General features: G+C 33.1%; 1 protein-coding gene and 1 long non-coding RNA gene across 4 annotated transcripts; one reads left to right on the top strand and one right to left on the bottom strand.

The window, feature by feature from the left end:
* Positions 1–2,028: 2,028 nt before the first annotated feature.
* LOC148598753 (uncharacterized) lies at positions 2,029–3,341 on the bottom strand. Its single transcript, XR_015918727.1, has 2 exons — positions 3,114–3,341; positions 2,029–2,332 (listed from the first exon to the last, which is right to left on the bottom strand). It is a non-coding gene; the product is annotated as an uncharacterized LOC148598753 (long non-coding RNA).
* LOC148598752 (uncharacterized) lies at positions 2,790–15,391 on the top strand. 3 transcript variants are annotated; one of them, XM_088562264.1, is made up of 12 exons: positions 2,790–2,947; positions 3,355–3,537; positions 5,807–5,935; positions 7,479–7,542; positions 8,639–8,784; positions 9,926–10,000; positions 10,534–10,680; positions 11,297–11,369; positions 12,378–12,415; positions 13,653–13,813; positions 14,554–14,693; positions 15,107–15,391. In XM_088562264.1, exons 1-12 carry the CDS (start codon positions 2,845–2,847, stop codon positions 15,168–15,170), a joined length of 1,323 nt encoding a protein of 440 aa, XP_088418390.1. In that variant the 5' UTR covers positions 2,790–2,844; the 3' UTR covers positions 15,171–15,391. The 3 variants fall into 3 exon arrangements, with proteins under 3 accessions (XP_088418390.1, XP_088418391.1, XP_088418393.1); XM_088562265.1 differs by having other exon boundaries at positions 2,802–2,947; positions 3,358–3,537; XM_088562267.1 differs by lacking the exon at positions 3,355–3,537 and having other exon boundaries at positions 2,821–2,947.
* The last annotated feature ends 2,165 nt before the right edge of the window (positions 15,392–17,556 follow it).

Here is a 17,556-nt window from a genome sequence, read left to right as displayed (position 1 = left end):
ACATATGTAGAATCATGCTGATATATAGTCCTCTGCAGGTTAAAGTTAAGGTAAAGTCCAGAGAAGCCATTGAATATTGTGAAATTAGCATAGAAGCCTATGGAAAGTGGAATTAGTGGTTTTTAGCCTTAAGAAGAAGCCATGGCAAAATGAAAAGTTTCTTGAAATAGCTTTAAACTACTTGAAGATCTTGTTAACTTTGCCATGAGAGGAATACACTACAAAAATCCTTCAAAATATGCATTTTTTTAAGTTATAGGTCCAAATTATGGAAAATTGGTCTTTTTGGCTGATTTTTATGTCCTATCTTGTAAAAAGTGTAGAAAATTTAGTAAAAATATCAAATATTAAACTTTGAGGGCTATATTTACCTAAATATGGTGGTAATAAGCACTTGAAATCAAGTTTTGTGTAGATTTGAGCAAACAAAAATTAGGTAAGAAATGAGGAAAAACTCACTTTCATTACTGCGGTTAAGGTCATATCAGCATTCCCCTATGGCAACATGGAAAATCCATTATTGAGTACTTTTTTTGCTTTAGGTGCCCTTTACTGGTCACGTTTTAATGTGAAAACACTGTATTTACAAATTTAAAGCCAAATATATCACCTTTTGTGAAAATTTAAAGATTTAGGATTTTTGACATGTGATCAAGAAAAAGGGGGAGGCATGTCAGAAATAATTTTTTTTAAAAATAGACCAATTTCTCAGAAAATGATTACTTTTAAAACTATTTCTTCATTAATATTGTTAAAAAACAAGTTGTGATTGATATTTTTTATTTGAAAAGTCAGAAAAAGTTCTTTGCAAATATTTAATGCATTTAAGTATGGTAGAATATTGTCACTTTTTTGCTCGCACAACTTGGTTACCCTATATTTAAAAATCAAATATTTAAAAAAGTGCTTGTCACATTTCACTGAAACTTTGCAAATGCATTCAGTATGTGTGTAGGAAGATACCTGTATAGTTATTTATTTTTTCTAAGACAAAAAGTGAATGTTTAGGTAACAGACCACCAATTCAACCAATGAGCATTTGGAACGTACGCAAAAATAGTCCTACGCAGAAATTACCCCTGTTCCTCATAGTGCTGTGAAAAAAGTTCTCATCTTATTTAAAAAATTGAAACAGTTTCTGAAAGGAAAAACATTTCTGTACATTTTATAGGTGCATTTTGCTTCTTGTGATGTGAAGCCTAATCTCCATAATGATTTTTAAATATACCCCTATCTTGTGAAAACACTGGGATTTCCCATGCTATTTATAGACCCTTCACTTCCGGTGACCAGTACTGCACTGCAAGTCTGCTAACCCCACATGCCATTCTGAGGATTGTGAGCTGACATATGTAGAATCATGCTGATATATAGTCCTCTGCAGGTTAAAGTTAAGGTAAAGTCCAGAGAAGCCATTGAATATTGTGAAATTAGCATAGAAGCCTATGGAAAGTGGAATTAGTGGTTTTTAGCCTGAAGTTAGGTCCTTTATTACACGAATAATAGTAGTTCTAGTATGAATAGTGTTTTACACGTGTTGGGGAGCTTCATTATTGTTGCAAGATTATTACCGGATTATACTCATTTTCAATAATGCGGGTGTCGCTGGTGGAGCAGAACATGTTTAACTTTCCGGAGCACCTGATGTCACTTCCGGTTTTTGTTGGAGTTCATACTGCTAGTGCTTTAGTTTTGTTTTGTGTGACGTCATGTTTCTCTTATATTTAGTTTTATGTGAAATCTTTTTCATTCGGACATTGAGTATGGAGATCGTCTCTGTTTCATGTATTCACGCATTGGCCATGTTTTTGGATTTTTTACTTATTTGTATCATCCCTTGCTTACGCTTCGGTATTTGTTTTGCCAATATCTAGATGTGAAAGTTCAGCTTTTGATTCATTCTTATCTAAACCAGTTTTGTGAATAGTAACCGCCTCATGGTCTTTTCTGTAATTTTGTTTTTCGGGCTTAAGAAACAAAACTTCCTGTTCGTTCTTATGATGTCATAATTAAGGTATAAAATTCAAATACACTGACTTTTTATTACATGGCCTGGTAACTCCTGACAGTACAGGGCCTGGTAACTCCTGACAGTACAGGGCCTGGTACCTCCTGACAGTACATGGCCTGGTAACTCCTGACAGTACAGGGCCTGGTACCTCCTGACAGTACATGGCCTGGTAACTCCTGACAGTACAGGGCCTGGTAACTCCTGACAGTACAGGGCCTGGTACCTCCTGACAGTATCAAACTCGTAGTACTGCTAAGAACGTGTGGTTTAACACATAATAAGCCTTTTCTTTGTCTAATACTATATACAAGTTTTGGTGTTCTGTTAATTAATTTTATGAAACAGTTTTATTCCAAAAATTTTACAATGCCAAAAATAAAAATTGTGTTTGGATTAAGGTCACAGTTAAATAGAATCAAACTATCGCCATTAACACGGTTTTATTGCAATATTTTAACACCTTTATCTGTTTCATTTTTAAAATGGCTTTCTTAAATAGTCATTACTCCAATGTGTTATGGCAATTTTGAATACAGATTTACAAAATGTATCTTATTTTATAGTTTTACATTGCATTTATCCTTATCCATATACGGGTCAAGGAGTATTTCTCGTTGGCATGTAACTGTTATCACTCAATTTTTCATACTCTCCTGTCAAGCATGTTAATTAGATTTTTTAAACAAAAGTAAAACCACTTCTCCCATAATTTGTTCTATTTTTTTTTCAAAATTGTCCCGCTTTAAAACTGTAATCAGTTATATAATGTTTCAAATATACGGATGTCATTTGAGAAACTATTTTTGTCATATGATAAGTAAACTAAATTGTCAATGATAAACATGGTGGTTCAGAAAAGTTTGATTATCAATGATACACCTGGTGTTATATGGATCACGGAAAAGTCATTTGTGTTCAAACAATCCGAGTTGACAAGTAAGCATTTCACGCTTTATTTTTCTATTTTAAAACTTACAATTGATAATCAGTCTTGAAAGTGAAAACACTACACGATGATAAAACACAAATCTAAAAGTGCAATTGGATTTTTTCATTTGATGTCAAGCTTAAGAATTTTTAAACATGATGTCATCATACTTACTTATTTTATATTCACTTGGAGATTTGAATATTTAAAATACTCAGCCGTTTTATAAGATCATATAAGTAAGCTATCATTTTGGTTCTGATTTAAACTATAATAGACTACTAGTTGTGTATGACGAAGGAGATAAGATATTCACTATGACATTTAAAAATAAATTCTTATTTAGTCCATTTGAATATACGTGCATGTTATTTTTAGAGTGTTATATGAGTATTAAAATTATTTTACAACACAGCAGATATAAACTTAGAAGATATCCTTGGCTTTGACCACGAGCCGACAAATGACACACGATATGTTACGATGCATTACATTTGCAATAAAATTGACAAGCTGGAGAAGAAAACTTTAACATTGAAAGGCAAACACGAGGACCTCAGTCAAACTGTTTCCACGGTAAAATCAGTTATTTCTAAAGGTAAAGACTCATTCATATTAGACTCATCCGCCTATAATCTGAGACATTTCTCAAAAGATATAAGAACAGATATGGTGAAACGTAACAAATGCACCAGGGTATACCCTAAATAAAAAAAAAACAATACGCAGTACTAGGATTGAAGCCTTTGATTTAGGTATTTGTAATACTGATTTTTTTTAAATATGATAAATTAAATCAAATATATTTCTGGGTCAGACAAGTCTAACAACTGGGTTGGTGAAAACCCACTAGGACCTTTGGTCCACCAGCAATGGCATCGACATAGTGGTTATGAAATACGAAACTAACTATCATAAAAATTGTAAATTATGATTTGCTGTACACGTGTTTCAAGGAGTAATCTCTCATCAGCAGCATTAGAATAAAATATATAGGAATATCTTAATCCAAAAATATTTGTTTATTAGAAGTTCTTTAGTACACAAACCAAAACTGTCGAAATAGGAAGCCAAGCTCTACCACGTGAAATACAAAAAAAAAATGAAGCCTCAGTGTTTTGGGTATTTTGAAGTTTGCATTATGTTTTGAATTATGATTTTTACTTTAAAAACCAAATTCATCCAAGACGAAGCATCTAGACATGTTGGTGTAAAAATTGGTCACCATGACAACGACGGCCTTTTAATCATCTCGAAATCTCTTGTTCAGCATGTTAAACTCTATCACTGTACTAAATTGCATATTCCTGCAACCTAGGCCGAAACAGTTTATGGCAGTATTTGGTTTTAGAAACAGCGTCAATATATGTAAAAAAAAAAAAAAAAAAGAATCGTAGCTTTAGGTACGCTGAACAACATATGAATCACGTGGCCTTGATAATTAAAGAAAATAGAAGAATGCAACACCATATGTAATTAAATTAATTTTATTCGGCACGCTTCAAATGTTAATTTTCTTGTTCTTCTTAATTTATATCTATGGAATCGTTTAACTAAAGCAACGAAACCCTATTTCATTATTCTTGTTATTATTTTTATCATCATTATTTCTTATGTTGTTTATATTTTGTTGACACAGTAAAAGAAAGAGCTTTGAATGAAAGATAATAGAGTCAAATTATAGTCTGCCCTTATCTTGACCTTCGTCTCGACATTGACGGAAGGTGAAAGCTTCAAGCCCAGCTTTATGACCAACGCGACAGCTTGATGTTCTCGTTGTGAACTATTCTTTCCCTTGTACATGTAGTAGCATGAAATTTTCTTAAGGTTAAAGTTTTTTCTGGAAATTGCTACAATCACACCGATTTTATGTTTAGGGATTAGTTAATTACACTGTGAATATAATATTGCTCATAGGTAGCTTTTTGTCATCGCATCAACCTAGTTGACCGATAGAAAGTGTTTCCAATATTGCCTAGACCTTATTCTTTCGATTTTTTTACTGCTTTGGACTTTCCACGGGCAGTACGTTTAGTGTCTTACAGGAAACATGAATTGTTCATCCTTATTTCTTGAGCACCTGTGTTCATCCTTTAGTTTAGTCGTGTTCTTGCTGTTTGTTTATCTGAGTGCACTTTACGTTGTATTGTGTTGTTCGATGTGTTCGTTGCGTGTGTTTACGTTGTATTGTGTTGTTCGATGTGTTCGTTGCGTGTGTTACGTTGTATTGTGTTGTTCGATGTGTTCGTTGCGTGTGTTGTTCGATGTGTTCGTTGCGTGTGTTACGTGATATTGTGTTGTTCGATGTGTTCGTTGCGTGTGTTACGTTGCATTGTGTTGTTCGATGTGTTCGTTGCGTGTGTTGTTCGATGTGTTGTTCGATGTGTTCGTTGCGTGTGTTGTTCGATCTGTTGTTCGATGTGTTCGTTGCGTGTGGTACGTTGTATTGTGTTGTTCGATGTGTTCGTTGCGTATGTTACGCTTTATTGTGTTGTTCGATGTGTTCGTTGTGTTGACCTCGGCGTTGTCTTGTTCAGGGATTATTTGTCGTGTAATTGATTCTTTTTTTCCCATGTAAATGATTTTTCAAAAGATTCTTATTTTTTTTTAATTTAAATTCATCCACCCTATCCTTTACCCATGTAAATAGTAGCAATATTTCATGAATTATTTGTAAAACTTAATTTTATAATTATGTTAAGTTTTAAAACAACAGAATGTTTTTGTTTACTTTTTCAATTTGCTAGTGCAAAAACATTCTGTATTATAAATTTCCGCGACTCTGTCATATATTATTTGTTTAATTAACGTGTTAAACTGAAACAAATTTTTACTATTTTCGTATTATTATTATTTATTTATTTTAGTTTCTGATCGACCGAAATCAATTGTAATATTTCTGAATCCTGGTGGAGGATCAGCGAATTCCGAATATGTGTTTAGGAAAGACGTAGAGCCGATCTTAAAACTGGCCTCCTTAAAATACAACCTGATTGGTTAGTAGAAATTATAAACCAGGACTGATAGTATACCAAACTTCATTCAGTCGATTAAAATGTACCATGTACCAGGTTTTATGATTGTCAAACATATTATGGGTTGCCAGTGGCAAAAATGACATGGACATGAAAACCCAATATACTTCCGGGGTTGTATTTGTTGTGTGTCGGTTCAGTAAATGTTTAATTTCGAGTTGCTCATTTACTTTTGTTACTTTGTATGTATGATTTTAGTTACTTTATGTTCTATGTTGTTTATGGCGGTAATCAAAAGAATGTAATCAAGGGACAAAGACCAGACATGGAAAACAGACATACACAACAAAGAACAAAAAGTAACTAAAATCATACATACAAAGTAACAAAAGTAAATGAGCAACTCGGACTCCACTAAAAACTGGGAGCATGGACCAGGTGCACCGGTAGGGTAAGCGTACTCTGCTTTTCTAGAAACACCCGCCGAGTCGCTCATAAAAAGTCAAGTCCGGGGTAGACAGACGAGGAGTTAGACACTCCTTGAAACATGGAAAAAGTGTTTTGATGTAGTCGTCCTAATTAAAATATTCACTGTTTGTTGGTTTGAGTACTTAAAAATGTTCCATATCCCATAGTCCCTGGATTACATTCTTTTGATTACCGCTGTAACCTTGGTTCCCTTGATTACTCTTTCAATTTTTCGCCAACCTAACAATTTTCATGTGTTGTCAGTATTCATTACCCCAGAGTAGGTTTAATGTCCATATCTGAAATCGTTACGTGCACTACTAAAAAATCGTTTACAAATCTAGGATTTAGTATCACCCAACGTAAGCTAGTTGAAAGATCGCCATCAGAAACTGATCAATATAACATCTATTTTACTATCATGCTTTCACATGGTCACATATCCATATAGATGACTAATATACCGTAACTTTTAATAATCCACTTTTAAGACGATCCCAAAAATAATTTTAAAAAAATATGGATTTGAAAAAATTAGTGTGTGAAAACAATTATTTCAAAATTTGCATAGTTCTTATCACAGCAGGGTTTATGGCAAAACTTGTAGTACGATTAGGCTAATACATGTAGATATATATTATATAATATGTTGTGTTTTTTTTTTATATTTTGTTTTCTTTTTGTTTTGTTTTGTTTTTGTTTATCTTATTTTGTCTTGTTTTTGTTTTGTTTTCCTTTTTTAGAAAATTTTGGTTTTTTGGTTTTTTTTTCGTTGCGATAACCAGAAGAAAGGGAAAATCATATTCGTGAAATACAACTTATTATTACCTTAAGTAGCTCAAAATGTTTAACATGTACCGCTTTGGCAGAATTATAATAAACATTATTGAAACTAAACCGCAAATATTACGTTCTGCAGTATTTAACGGATATACGGTAATTTACAATAATTGACTGCATAAATATTTGCATGAACATTTCTTTAAAGATTGAATACTGGGAATAGTTCCAATCAAGGTCGAAGCTCTCCGTAAAAAACTGTACTGAGAGTTAGCAATTTACCATCTTTTCAGTTATGATGATGTTTTTTTTTCAGTTTCTGAAGGTTTAGATCATTTGAAAGAGGTCGCCAGTTCTTATGATTTTAGCCCTTATGACTTGTGAGTACGAGTTATGAGCTAGCGCTAGGAGTATTGAACTTGCAGTCTTCTAACTGTTTGACGTTAAAACTAAATATTTTAAACAGACAATGTTAACAGAAGTATCACCTAAAATATCCATGTGTCTATTCAACTCTTTTGTTTATAGTGAAGTCCAAGTTATTTCTTTTCTTTTGTTTCTTTATACGTGTTATTTTTGTTATTTCATGTTCTTTGATGTGTTTATCTATTTTCCCTGTCTAGTTTTTATCTCTGGATTGCATTCTTTTGATTTCCGATGGAATCTTGATTCCCTTGAATACTCCTTCTTTTGAAATGTTTATCGATATTTAAAGACCATTTTAAAAATCAGATATTTCTTCTAGACCGGGAACATCGTTTTACCTTGAATGCATGAAGTCTTACAAGCTATATCATGAACCGTCTACCAATCGTCCGGTGGTTCGGCCTCTCTTCATTATAAAGCATTGTCAAACATTTGTTCTGCTTCATGTGGTTGTTAATATTCCATAAGAATAATAAATATGATGTTTATCATGAAATCTAATTATCAAAGACGTATATTAGAAAGGCTGAGCACACTTTACTTCGCAATATTTGTTTCTGTTTTTATTGTTTGTCTTTATCGTCACTTTTTAGGGGGCGTGTTGTTTGATTGAATCAATTGACAAATTTTATGGCAAATCTTCTGCTAATCCGTTGCTTAAAAGCGTTCTAATCAGTTCAAAATGCATTAATAAATCCAAACGCCTATATACACCCGCTGATGAAATTAAATGGATTAAATTAAAACAAATAAAACAAAAACAAAAAGCGCAAGTGTAAAATAAACACAATTTAAAACACTCGTGCATCCATCTTTTCTCAGTATCTTTTTTTATCATAATATCACCATGTCATTCTGACCTTGAATTTTGTCAGATTTCGTTTATCAATAACCCCTGTATTGCACATGGTAGAAACTTTCGGTGATGGATTTGGCTTCTTATTTCGATGGTTTTTGTTTTGAGTACTTTTCATAATCAAGGGAAATATATATGACTGGTATTTTTGTATTCTATAACATTATAATTAGGTAAAGTTCTTTATATTACAGATTAGCGATAATGGGAGGCGATGGCACGTTTAATGCATTCTTGAACATTTTGTTATCGAGGAAGAAGTCAGAGGTGTGTATGGATCGAAATACTAGTGATCATAAAAGCCTACTTTTGGATATATCGGTTGCTTTCATACCCGGAGGTTAGTAAATCTACAAGATAGCAACCATTTATATTTTATGATGAATTTGAAGAGTTTTATCCATTTTTTCTAAATTTCTATTGATTATCCATTATAATACCCCATTTACGCTATGCTATTCAACTCGGTTTGACACGAATTAATTGATTCGGGTAAAGTTTTTAGTAAAGTGAACGCCTTAATTCGGGGCCAACCCGAGTTAGAATTACCCCTCATATTTTGGTGGAATGAATGTGAGGCGAACCCAGGATAGTTGTCACAGGTGCTAGTACAAACGTGGAAGTGTGGTCAAATTGAGGCTGTTGTCAACGAAATGGCGTTATTTTAATGAATTTATTTGTGAGAAATAGTAACGTGCTTCGTTTTAAATGAAAATTGCTTTAAAAATTATTCGTTGACTAAGGATTCGAATTTCGCCAACATTTTACACTTTCTGGTACATACAGCATATCCATGAACATATACATGACAATAATTTACGTGTGTAGCTGAAATTCTTTCTATACATAGCAGTGGCATTTTTATTTTCGACAGAGGTTAAATCCTGGAGACAAATTTGTAAATGTGAACTTTTACAATCTTTGTCAGTGAACATTTGTTAGAATGAATCCTCACATGCTCCTTTTAGATTAAGCGTAGCACCATCCCCGAAAAATTCAATATTACATTAGAAAAAATCGTACATCGTTTCATTATTACATTTTGCGGATAAATAATCAGGTATTGTTTTTGCATAAAAAAATGTTTATTTATTTTTGCTTTGATTTGTTTGCCATTGTTTGTTTGTTATTTCTTTGTTGTTTGTTTTGTTACATTTATTGTTGTTTTGTTTCGTGTGTCTGTTAGTTTTTGCCTGTTTTTGTTTGTTTGTTTTGTTTTGCTTTGCTTTTGTTTTTGTTGTGTTTGTGTTTATGTTTATGTTTGTATTTTTTTTTGTAATGATTTTGTTGGTTTTTTACTTGTTTGTTTGTTGTTGGGTATGTTTGTTTTTCTTGTTAATGGTCTATAAGGTTCTAATCGCAGCTGAATAACCTTAGTCGTATTAATGGATGTTAAGTGTACCACAATGATTTTCCTTCTTGATTCGGTGAAAAAAAAATCCGCATGAATTTTATTTATAAAACCGTGCTTTTAATTATAGGCACTGGGAATAGCATGGCACATATTGCGTATGGTGGTCTTGGTGTTGAGTCTGCCGTTCTTCATATAATTAGAGGTATTTTTTTTAAATGGCATAGACAAGCGAGAAATTCGAGTTACATATTATTATAACATATGTCGTTTTAAAGTTATGCAAGTTTATAAGCATTTTCAATCTTTCATGATTATGTGTACACAAATATGACGCGCATGTCATTTGTTCTTGTTGTTTGTTTGTTTCAAGAGTAAAACTCATGTCATACTTTTATAACCAATACGGATCCGTTGTTTTTTATTGTACAAAAGGTCCATATCAAAGAGAAAAAAGAAATATCATGTCCATTTTGCTACCTAAAAATAGAAATAGCAGATTTTATGTGTTTATGCCGTAGAGGTTGAGTGCGAGATCATATCTCGTGTTGAAGTTAAATAAGGAACGTTTATATTCTATAATATCAGAGATTGGAACATGTATTTCTTGTTACACTGTAATTAATATCCATCGACTTAAGTAAAATGATACGGAGGTCGGCTTCCCACATCGACAAAACCTATGCATTATATTAATCTTGCTTGTTGAAGGCCTATTAATTGATATTTTTGATACAGGAAAAACCAGACCTACATCCATACTTGGTAACTACTGCAATAACAAGTTGGTTGCATATTCCTTCGTAATGACGGCGACAGGGATGTTTGTAGAGCTCATTAAATCCACAGATACACAACGCTGGATGAGAAGGCTGCGATATATTTGTATGTTATTAGCTTATTTCAGAGTTTACTCCGTAAAGGACAGAATTTCCGTGGTTCAAATACCCTTTTCTTTCATTTTTTGAAGACATTATACTTTAGTTTGACGACGTTTTCTGATTTTGTTTGATCCAGATTATTTTTGTTAATGAATATTGATCTGTACCAGAGACAGAAAATAATATTGAGACGTGCTACATTAAAGACAGACATACTGTCAAGTAAAAACAAAAACATAACTTCTTCAGTATAAGAATATTATGATTAACTATTATGAAGTTACAGTAATTACCATTTAGCTATTACTTTGTAATGGTTTCTATACTAGAACTGATTACGATTCAAAAACCAAAAACTGTAAATATTTTATGATAAGGTCAGGGATACGCAAAACCTAAGCTAGAGTAGATCACATAATTATTTTTTTTAATACGAATTGCAGTTTCATGATTGTGCTTTGTCTCCGGGCAATTTGTGATATAAGATTAATATATGACATTTTTGCATTGCCCTAAAATTTTGATATCGGAGATATATGTAATGTTGACTCCAAAATGAACATGAGAAAGAAACCAAATTTAAACCTATTTAATGCTACCTTATTCTCATTCTATTTTAGTGGTGCCAGCTTATTTCTTCTTGATAAAAGGTCGGCGTGAGATCGACGTGCAGCTTGAATTTGAAGAAGTATTGTAAATTGATTTGTTATCTTATTATGGTAACTTGGGAAGCAACCATTCGATTTTTAAGAGCTAGCACTCGGACATGTTTTTCAAGGTCTTACTTTATGAGCAACTCGGCAGGTTATTCTAGAAAGGCAGAGGACGCTTACCCTACCGATGCACCTGGTCCATGCTCCCAGTTTTTAGTGGAGTTCGAGTTGCTCATTTGCTTTTGTTACTTTGTATGTATGATTTTAGTTACTTTTTGTTCTTTGTTGTGTATATCTGTTTTCCATGTCTGGTCCTTATGCCTGGATAACGTTCTTTTGATTACCGTTATAACCTTTGTTCCCTTGATTACTCTTTCTTGTTACAAGCAAGTTTTTAGTCCTTTCGATTTATTCCTTTGTATAAAACTGATAAAGGACAAAGGCAAAGACAAATATCAATGTCATATAACGAGGCTTATTCACGTGCATTGAACGTGTCAAACTCCACCAGTAAATTGGTATTTTAACATCATTATATTATATCTTTTTATACCTCAAACAAAATGTCAGCTTGGGAGATGCCATCCTTTTAAAGTTAGTGAATATCAAATATACTAGGCGAACATGTGATAATCAATGACAAAGAAATAACACGGTACTCTTTAAGTAGATAATTGTGACAACTCTGCACTGCATCATATGATCATGTCTTGATACAGGGAAGATAACATAATCATATAATGGTCTGGAATCTTCCCAGCGTTTTTTTTCAACAGTTAAATTTGCAAAGCAAATTTTTGTTTGTTCCCTCTGTGACACCCGAACTCGTACCGCTGTGACATCCATAATAACACCGTCCGCATTCAGTCCAGCGCCAAAATCATTTCAGACATTCGCAATGATTCAACTCCTATCAATGTTTCAATATGAGCTATCGTAATTCCATTTTTTTTAGACTTTTAAGTGACAAGTTGTTATCTCTCGTATATTGATGTAACATTACTTGTAAGGATGTATACATATGATTTCTAATACATGTATTATTTAGGGGACCTGATGGCTCAGTTAATTCATTGGAAACTAAAGGTAATCTTTATTACTGCAATAATAGAAAATATCTCCTTTAACGACATTTTATACAGATGTAATTTGGTGAGAATCTTTCCGAGTTTTTTTCTGCGCCGCTATACAAATCGCCGTCAGTCCCAGGCGTTTACACTTGATACGGTCGTCGGCGACGTTTTTTAGATAAAATTCATTATAGTCATACTAAGACAAATACAGAAAAAAACAATCTCAAATACAACTCCTTGTCACAAGAGGATGCCTTCTACCTTAGGCACCGATCATTTTTTAGTGGGAGTGTTATCTTTTTGGAAAAAAAATAAGTGTTCCAAATTCTGGAGAATTTTTTTTCAAAAATTTGAAAACAAAAATAAGGATTCTATATTTTCCACATTCCTAATCAAGACAATTTTTAAATAAAAATATTGATTTTTATTGCTGCTGAAATTTGTGCTTGCGTGTAAAAAGTGATTCTGATTAATCCGACACCAAAATCATAATTAATTGACTGATTGTTGGGGTTTAACGTCCGAGCAGCAATATTTCAGCTATATTCAGGCGATGAACATGAAATGGATGATAAAATGAACATGAAATGATGATGAAATGAAGAACGGGATGGGATACAAGAATAATAAGGTCGACAAATTTTGATTGCCACCGGAAATTGGGAGAGTTGGGTAGGGCCGGGCAATTTAGCCTCGTGTTGCGAAGCCCAATGGTTCCTACTCTGAAAGAATACCACAGAAGGACAGAAGGGTTCTTTTACGTGCGAGGAACGTGGCATTTTTCCCAAAAGGTTGCACCACTATGGTTTGCGGACAGGTTTTCCGTATTATGGCCTGACGACCCCAGCATATTGCATGCCAGGGGTATCTTATTCCACCACCTGGGGCACACCACTCAGTTGCTCTGTGGGCAGAGTGCTCTAGCTCCCCCCTCCGGAAAGGGTTCTAAACACTATTTAGTCGCCTTTTACAACAAGCTTAGCGCTGTTGTGGGCCTGGAACCGCACGGGGGTCAAATCATAATATCACTCAAAATAAAAGGGGTCGGTGCCTTGTATCACTTCTTTCTATTATGTGACCTCATTTGCTCATGGGAACTGAATTAAAGAATCATGTTTTCAGCGTAAGAAAAGGATGCCGCTTCATAAAATATTTATTAAAAGTTTAAAAATTATATAAATGTCTCTGTGAAAAATAAACTGATATTTGAACTCGTTATGACTCGTTTGTTAATTACTATTTTTTCACAGAAACCGTAGTTAGCGCCTTCCTGTCCCACTGTGATTCCCTATTTTCCCCTGTCCGAGAAACAAAAGAAGACTGCATCGCTGTAACAGTATATAAACCAACTTCTACATGGCAGATGATCAAGAATGTGGTAGCCCTGTCCAGCAGACGTACACGTGATGAGGTAAAGGAGAAACCGTTCGATATTTAGGGATTAAGGAGCAACCATTTGATTTTAGGGAGGGGGCTATGATCAAAATTCGAAATAACAAGACAGGAAGATGACGTATGGTTAACAAATCCAAGATGTACAGTTGGGTAAATCCAGGACAGTTCAAGTAAAAAATAAAAAAGAAGGTTAGAAATAATTCTGAAAAAAAATCCATGACAAAACATATCCAAGTGCCATCCAATCCCTTAGATATCAAATGGTTGTTACCTTATGGTAAAATTTTATATAAGGGAAAATATCATGCTTGAATGACAGCCTGTTGATACCATTACCCAAAAAACTTACACACTCTAAAATAAAATGTAAGGAGCCAAATGAGGAAAAGAATGAGTCTGAAAACGCATCCCACATAGCTGTAATATAAGGATGAATTAATTAAAATGGTTACTACTTAAAAATTGATCAACCAATAAGAGTAGATAATTTTTAGTTACGATGTCGAACATAAAAAATGAATATGCTTACGATCCAAAATTTATTTTCCACAATTTATTTTTGTATTTAATATTTATCTGTTAAAGTTGATTCTAATGTACCATTCCTTCAAACCAAAAATTACAAAGCTGCTCCCTAAAAACTTTGCTCTTTTTTTACATTATATTATATTATATTATATTATATTATATTATATTATATTATATTATATTGTTGTCATCAGAATTTATAATTTAGAGAAATGTTTTCTGTTTCAGTTTGAAATGAACTCATCGCTCAAACTAAAACTGGCAAAAGGTTTGACAATCAAAGTCGATAACCCGGACCCTGATATTGATTACAGTCTGAACATCGATGGGGAGGTGTATTCCATGTCTAAACCAGAAGTTTATGTCAAGTAAGTGTCTGAGGTTCGGGTCATCTATATATGGCACCTACAATTTTATTAGCAAAAGGGGTTGTTCTGCAAGTGGGATCTATTTGAGAAAAAATGAATGTTTCAAATTTTGGAGAGAAAAAACTTCTTTAATCTCATCCGTTGAAAGAAAAATTGAAATATTTATTCTATATTTGTCTCTCTACTTTACAAAGCAGATTTTCAAGTAAAAATATTTTTAGTAGGACAATCGGTTATTGTAGTAAATCAGGCCAACACTGCCCTAGCTTTCCGTATCTTTTTGACTGACAAGCCCATCTTATCAATTTTAGAAACTTTAAATATATTACAAATGCTTATTGTAGGGAATTTTTTTTTTAAAAAGAAGTGGTCTTACAGTTTCATTTTACATTCTAATCCAATGTTCTTTACAGATTGATCCCAAATGCATACAAATTAATTACAGCCAAATACGCAACAAAAGAAATCGTACAGTGAACGCGACAGTTGCTTTTGAAGAACATGCTTAATCAATAGACAGTAGAACTTTAAAAAAAGCTTCGCATTTTCATATAATGTAATGAAGTAACCACGTGATAAAAGAACCGCATAATGAACATAAAATGAACATTGTACATCGATGAAGTATGTATATCATGTAATGAAGTATTTATATCATGTAATGAAGTATTTATACCATTAAAGAAATATTTATATCATGTAAAGAAATATTTACACCAAGCAAAGAAGTATTTATATTTATACCATATGTAAAGAAATATTTATACCATGTGAAGAAGTATTTATACAATGTAAAGAAGTATTCATATCAGGCAAAGAAGTATTCATATCATGAACCAAGTGATACGGATTTGATATCATATAATAAAGAAAACACATAAAGTAAAGGTTTTTTTGACGGGATATACGAAATATTGAAATCTTGTCTTTAGAGTTTCTCTTTTGAGGCAATGGTGGCGAGCCATACATAAGGGTCTCTGTGTATATCGTTTCATCTTATTTTCTAGAGAATTTAAACTTAGCATTTCATACTGCTCAAATACCTATATGTTTATTTTGTTAATTTATATATTTTTTATACCTTCTTTACTTTTTGTCCCATTTGAATATAGTTTTTGTATTTTCGTCCGTCAAATTTCAATTTCTCTAAATTTAAAGTTTTGATAATGTCCATTTACATGCATGCATTTTACAATTTTTCTTTTCATTTTTTTTTATACTTGATTTACTAGTCATACTTGGAATTCAGTATAGATTTTATTCATGGTGTTTTATCTGCTTATCCGCTGTATTGATTCAGTCTATGCAGTTGTGCTCAATAGTTTTATGTATGCCCAATATTTATGTTGATCTATTCAGGTCGAAGACCAGAATTGATATAGCAGTCGCCAGAGCCTATAGCTTTGTAATGAGCATCTGCTTCTTACACCGCCGCAGGAAATAATTCTACTGGCTTACACACCATTAAGGTTCAAATGCAAAGATTTATGTCCCCTTTACAGTTATTTCTAAATATCACATTTTAATTAATTGCATGTTACTTACACCAATAAACAAACCCAATAAACAAAACAAGACCAATAAACAAAACCAATAAACAAACCCAATAAAAAAAAACTCTGAACAAAATATGCTGATTAATTTGGTTTCAATTGAAGTAGTTGACCTCTATTTACCTTCTTATCAATAATGTTTCGTTTGCTTTCGATATTCGATTTGTCTACGAATGTTAGAAGCATAATCTGCTCTCTTGATAAATCCGTCACAGTTTCGTACATGTTTTCAGAACAGCTATAATAGGTACCAGATGACAATTAATTCCCCTTGACTTTTCGTTTTATACGAATATACTAGTTCCTTTTTTAGTGTGTTTCTTTCTGATTGTTTTTCTTTGCTGTCCTAAAGTTAATTGCTTAGTATTTGCTGCAAAAATGTACATTTACAATAGATTTTTTTTTCATTCTGTAATTTTGTGTGGAAGTTGTGATTTTGACCTGTGTAAGAAGGTCAAAATTTTGGACATTGGCAGTGGTCACTACGGGGTCTCCGAAGTATAGGTGCTAAAAATTAAAAAAATGACACTCTTACAGAAATTTGTACATTGGATACATGTTTCTAAATTGGTGAAGTTTTATTGAGTTTGAAGCGATGACCAATTGATATGAATTCAAACCGGGCATCTATACTGGCCAATATGGATCAAACCAGGGCCAATACGGCATTATACATTGTAACTTCCGGTCGTTTGACATCACCATTTTGAGTTAGAATTGGACTTTGACCAGCAGGACTAAACGCTGCAGAAACACAAAAAAATCTTCCATTTTATACAAATAGAATATTTAAGACTGATTAATGCAAATAAACCTACATGTTCTTGGTAAAACACGAAAACAACTAGCTGTTCTACAAATCATCTAGTTGAATTGGTTAATAAAATTGTCAATACATATGTAATTTCATCTTGGCCCTGTTATAGGTTTCGGTCAATCATATTGGCCTCGACAGCCATATTGGCCCTCGGCGATCCCTCGGCACCGATACGACTGCCTCGACCAATATGGCAGACCTCAAACCTATAACAGAGCCAATATGAAATTACATATTTATTAACATTTATTAACCAACTACCCAAAATACGCTAAAATATGTCAAAAACTGACCAATTGTTATGAATTCAAACCGGGCATCTATACGGGGCCAATATGGACCAAATCAGGGCCAATACGGCATCATAACTTCCGGTCGTTTGACATCGCCATTTTGAGTTTGAATTGGATTTCATGAACTTTGATCACCAGGACTAAAAACTCCTGGAACACAAAAACAATCTTCCGTTTTATACAAAAAGGATATTTAAGAC

The sequence above is a fragment of the Perna viridis genome, chromosome 14 (genome assembly GCF_037379345.1).
Source record: "Perna viridis isolate PV_CMFRI_1.1 ecotype Kerala chromosome 14, ASM3737934v1, whole genome shotgun sequence".
Lineage (NCBI taxonomy): Eukaryota > Metazoa > Mollusca > Bivalvia > Mytilida > Mytilidae > Perna > Perna viridis.
The sequence above is the reverse complement of the archived record's forward strand: the minus strand, read 5'-3'. Positions and strand labels throughout refer to the sequence as shown.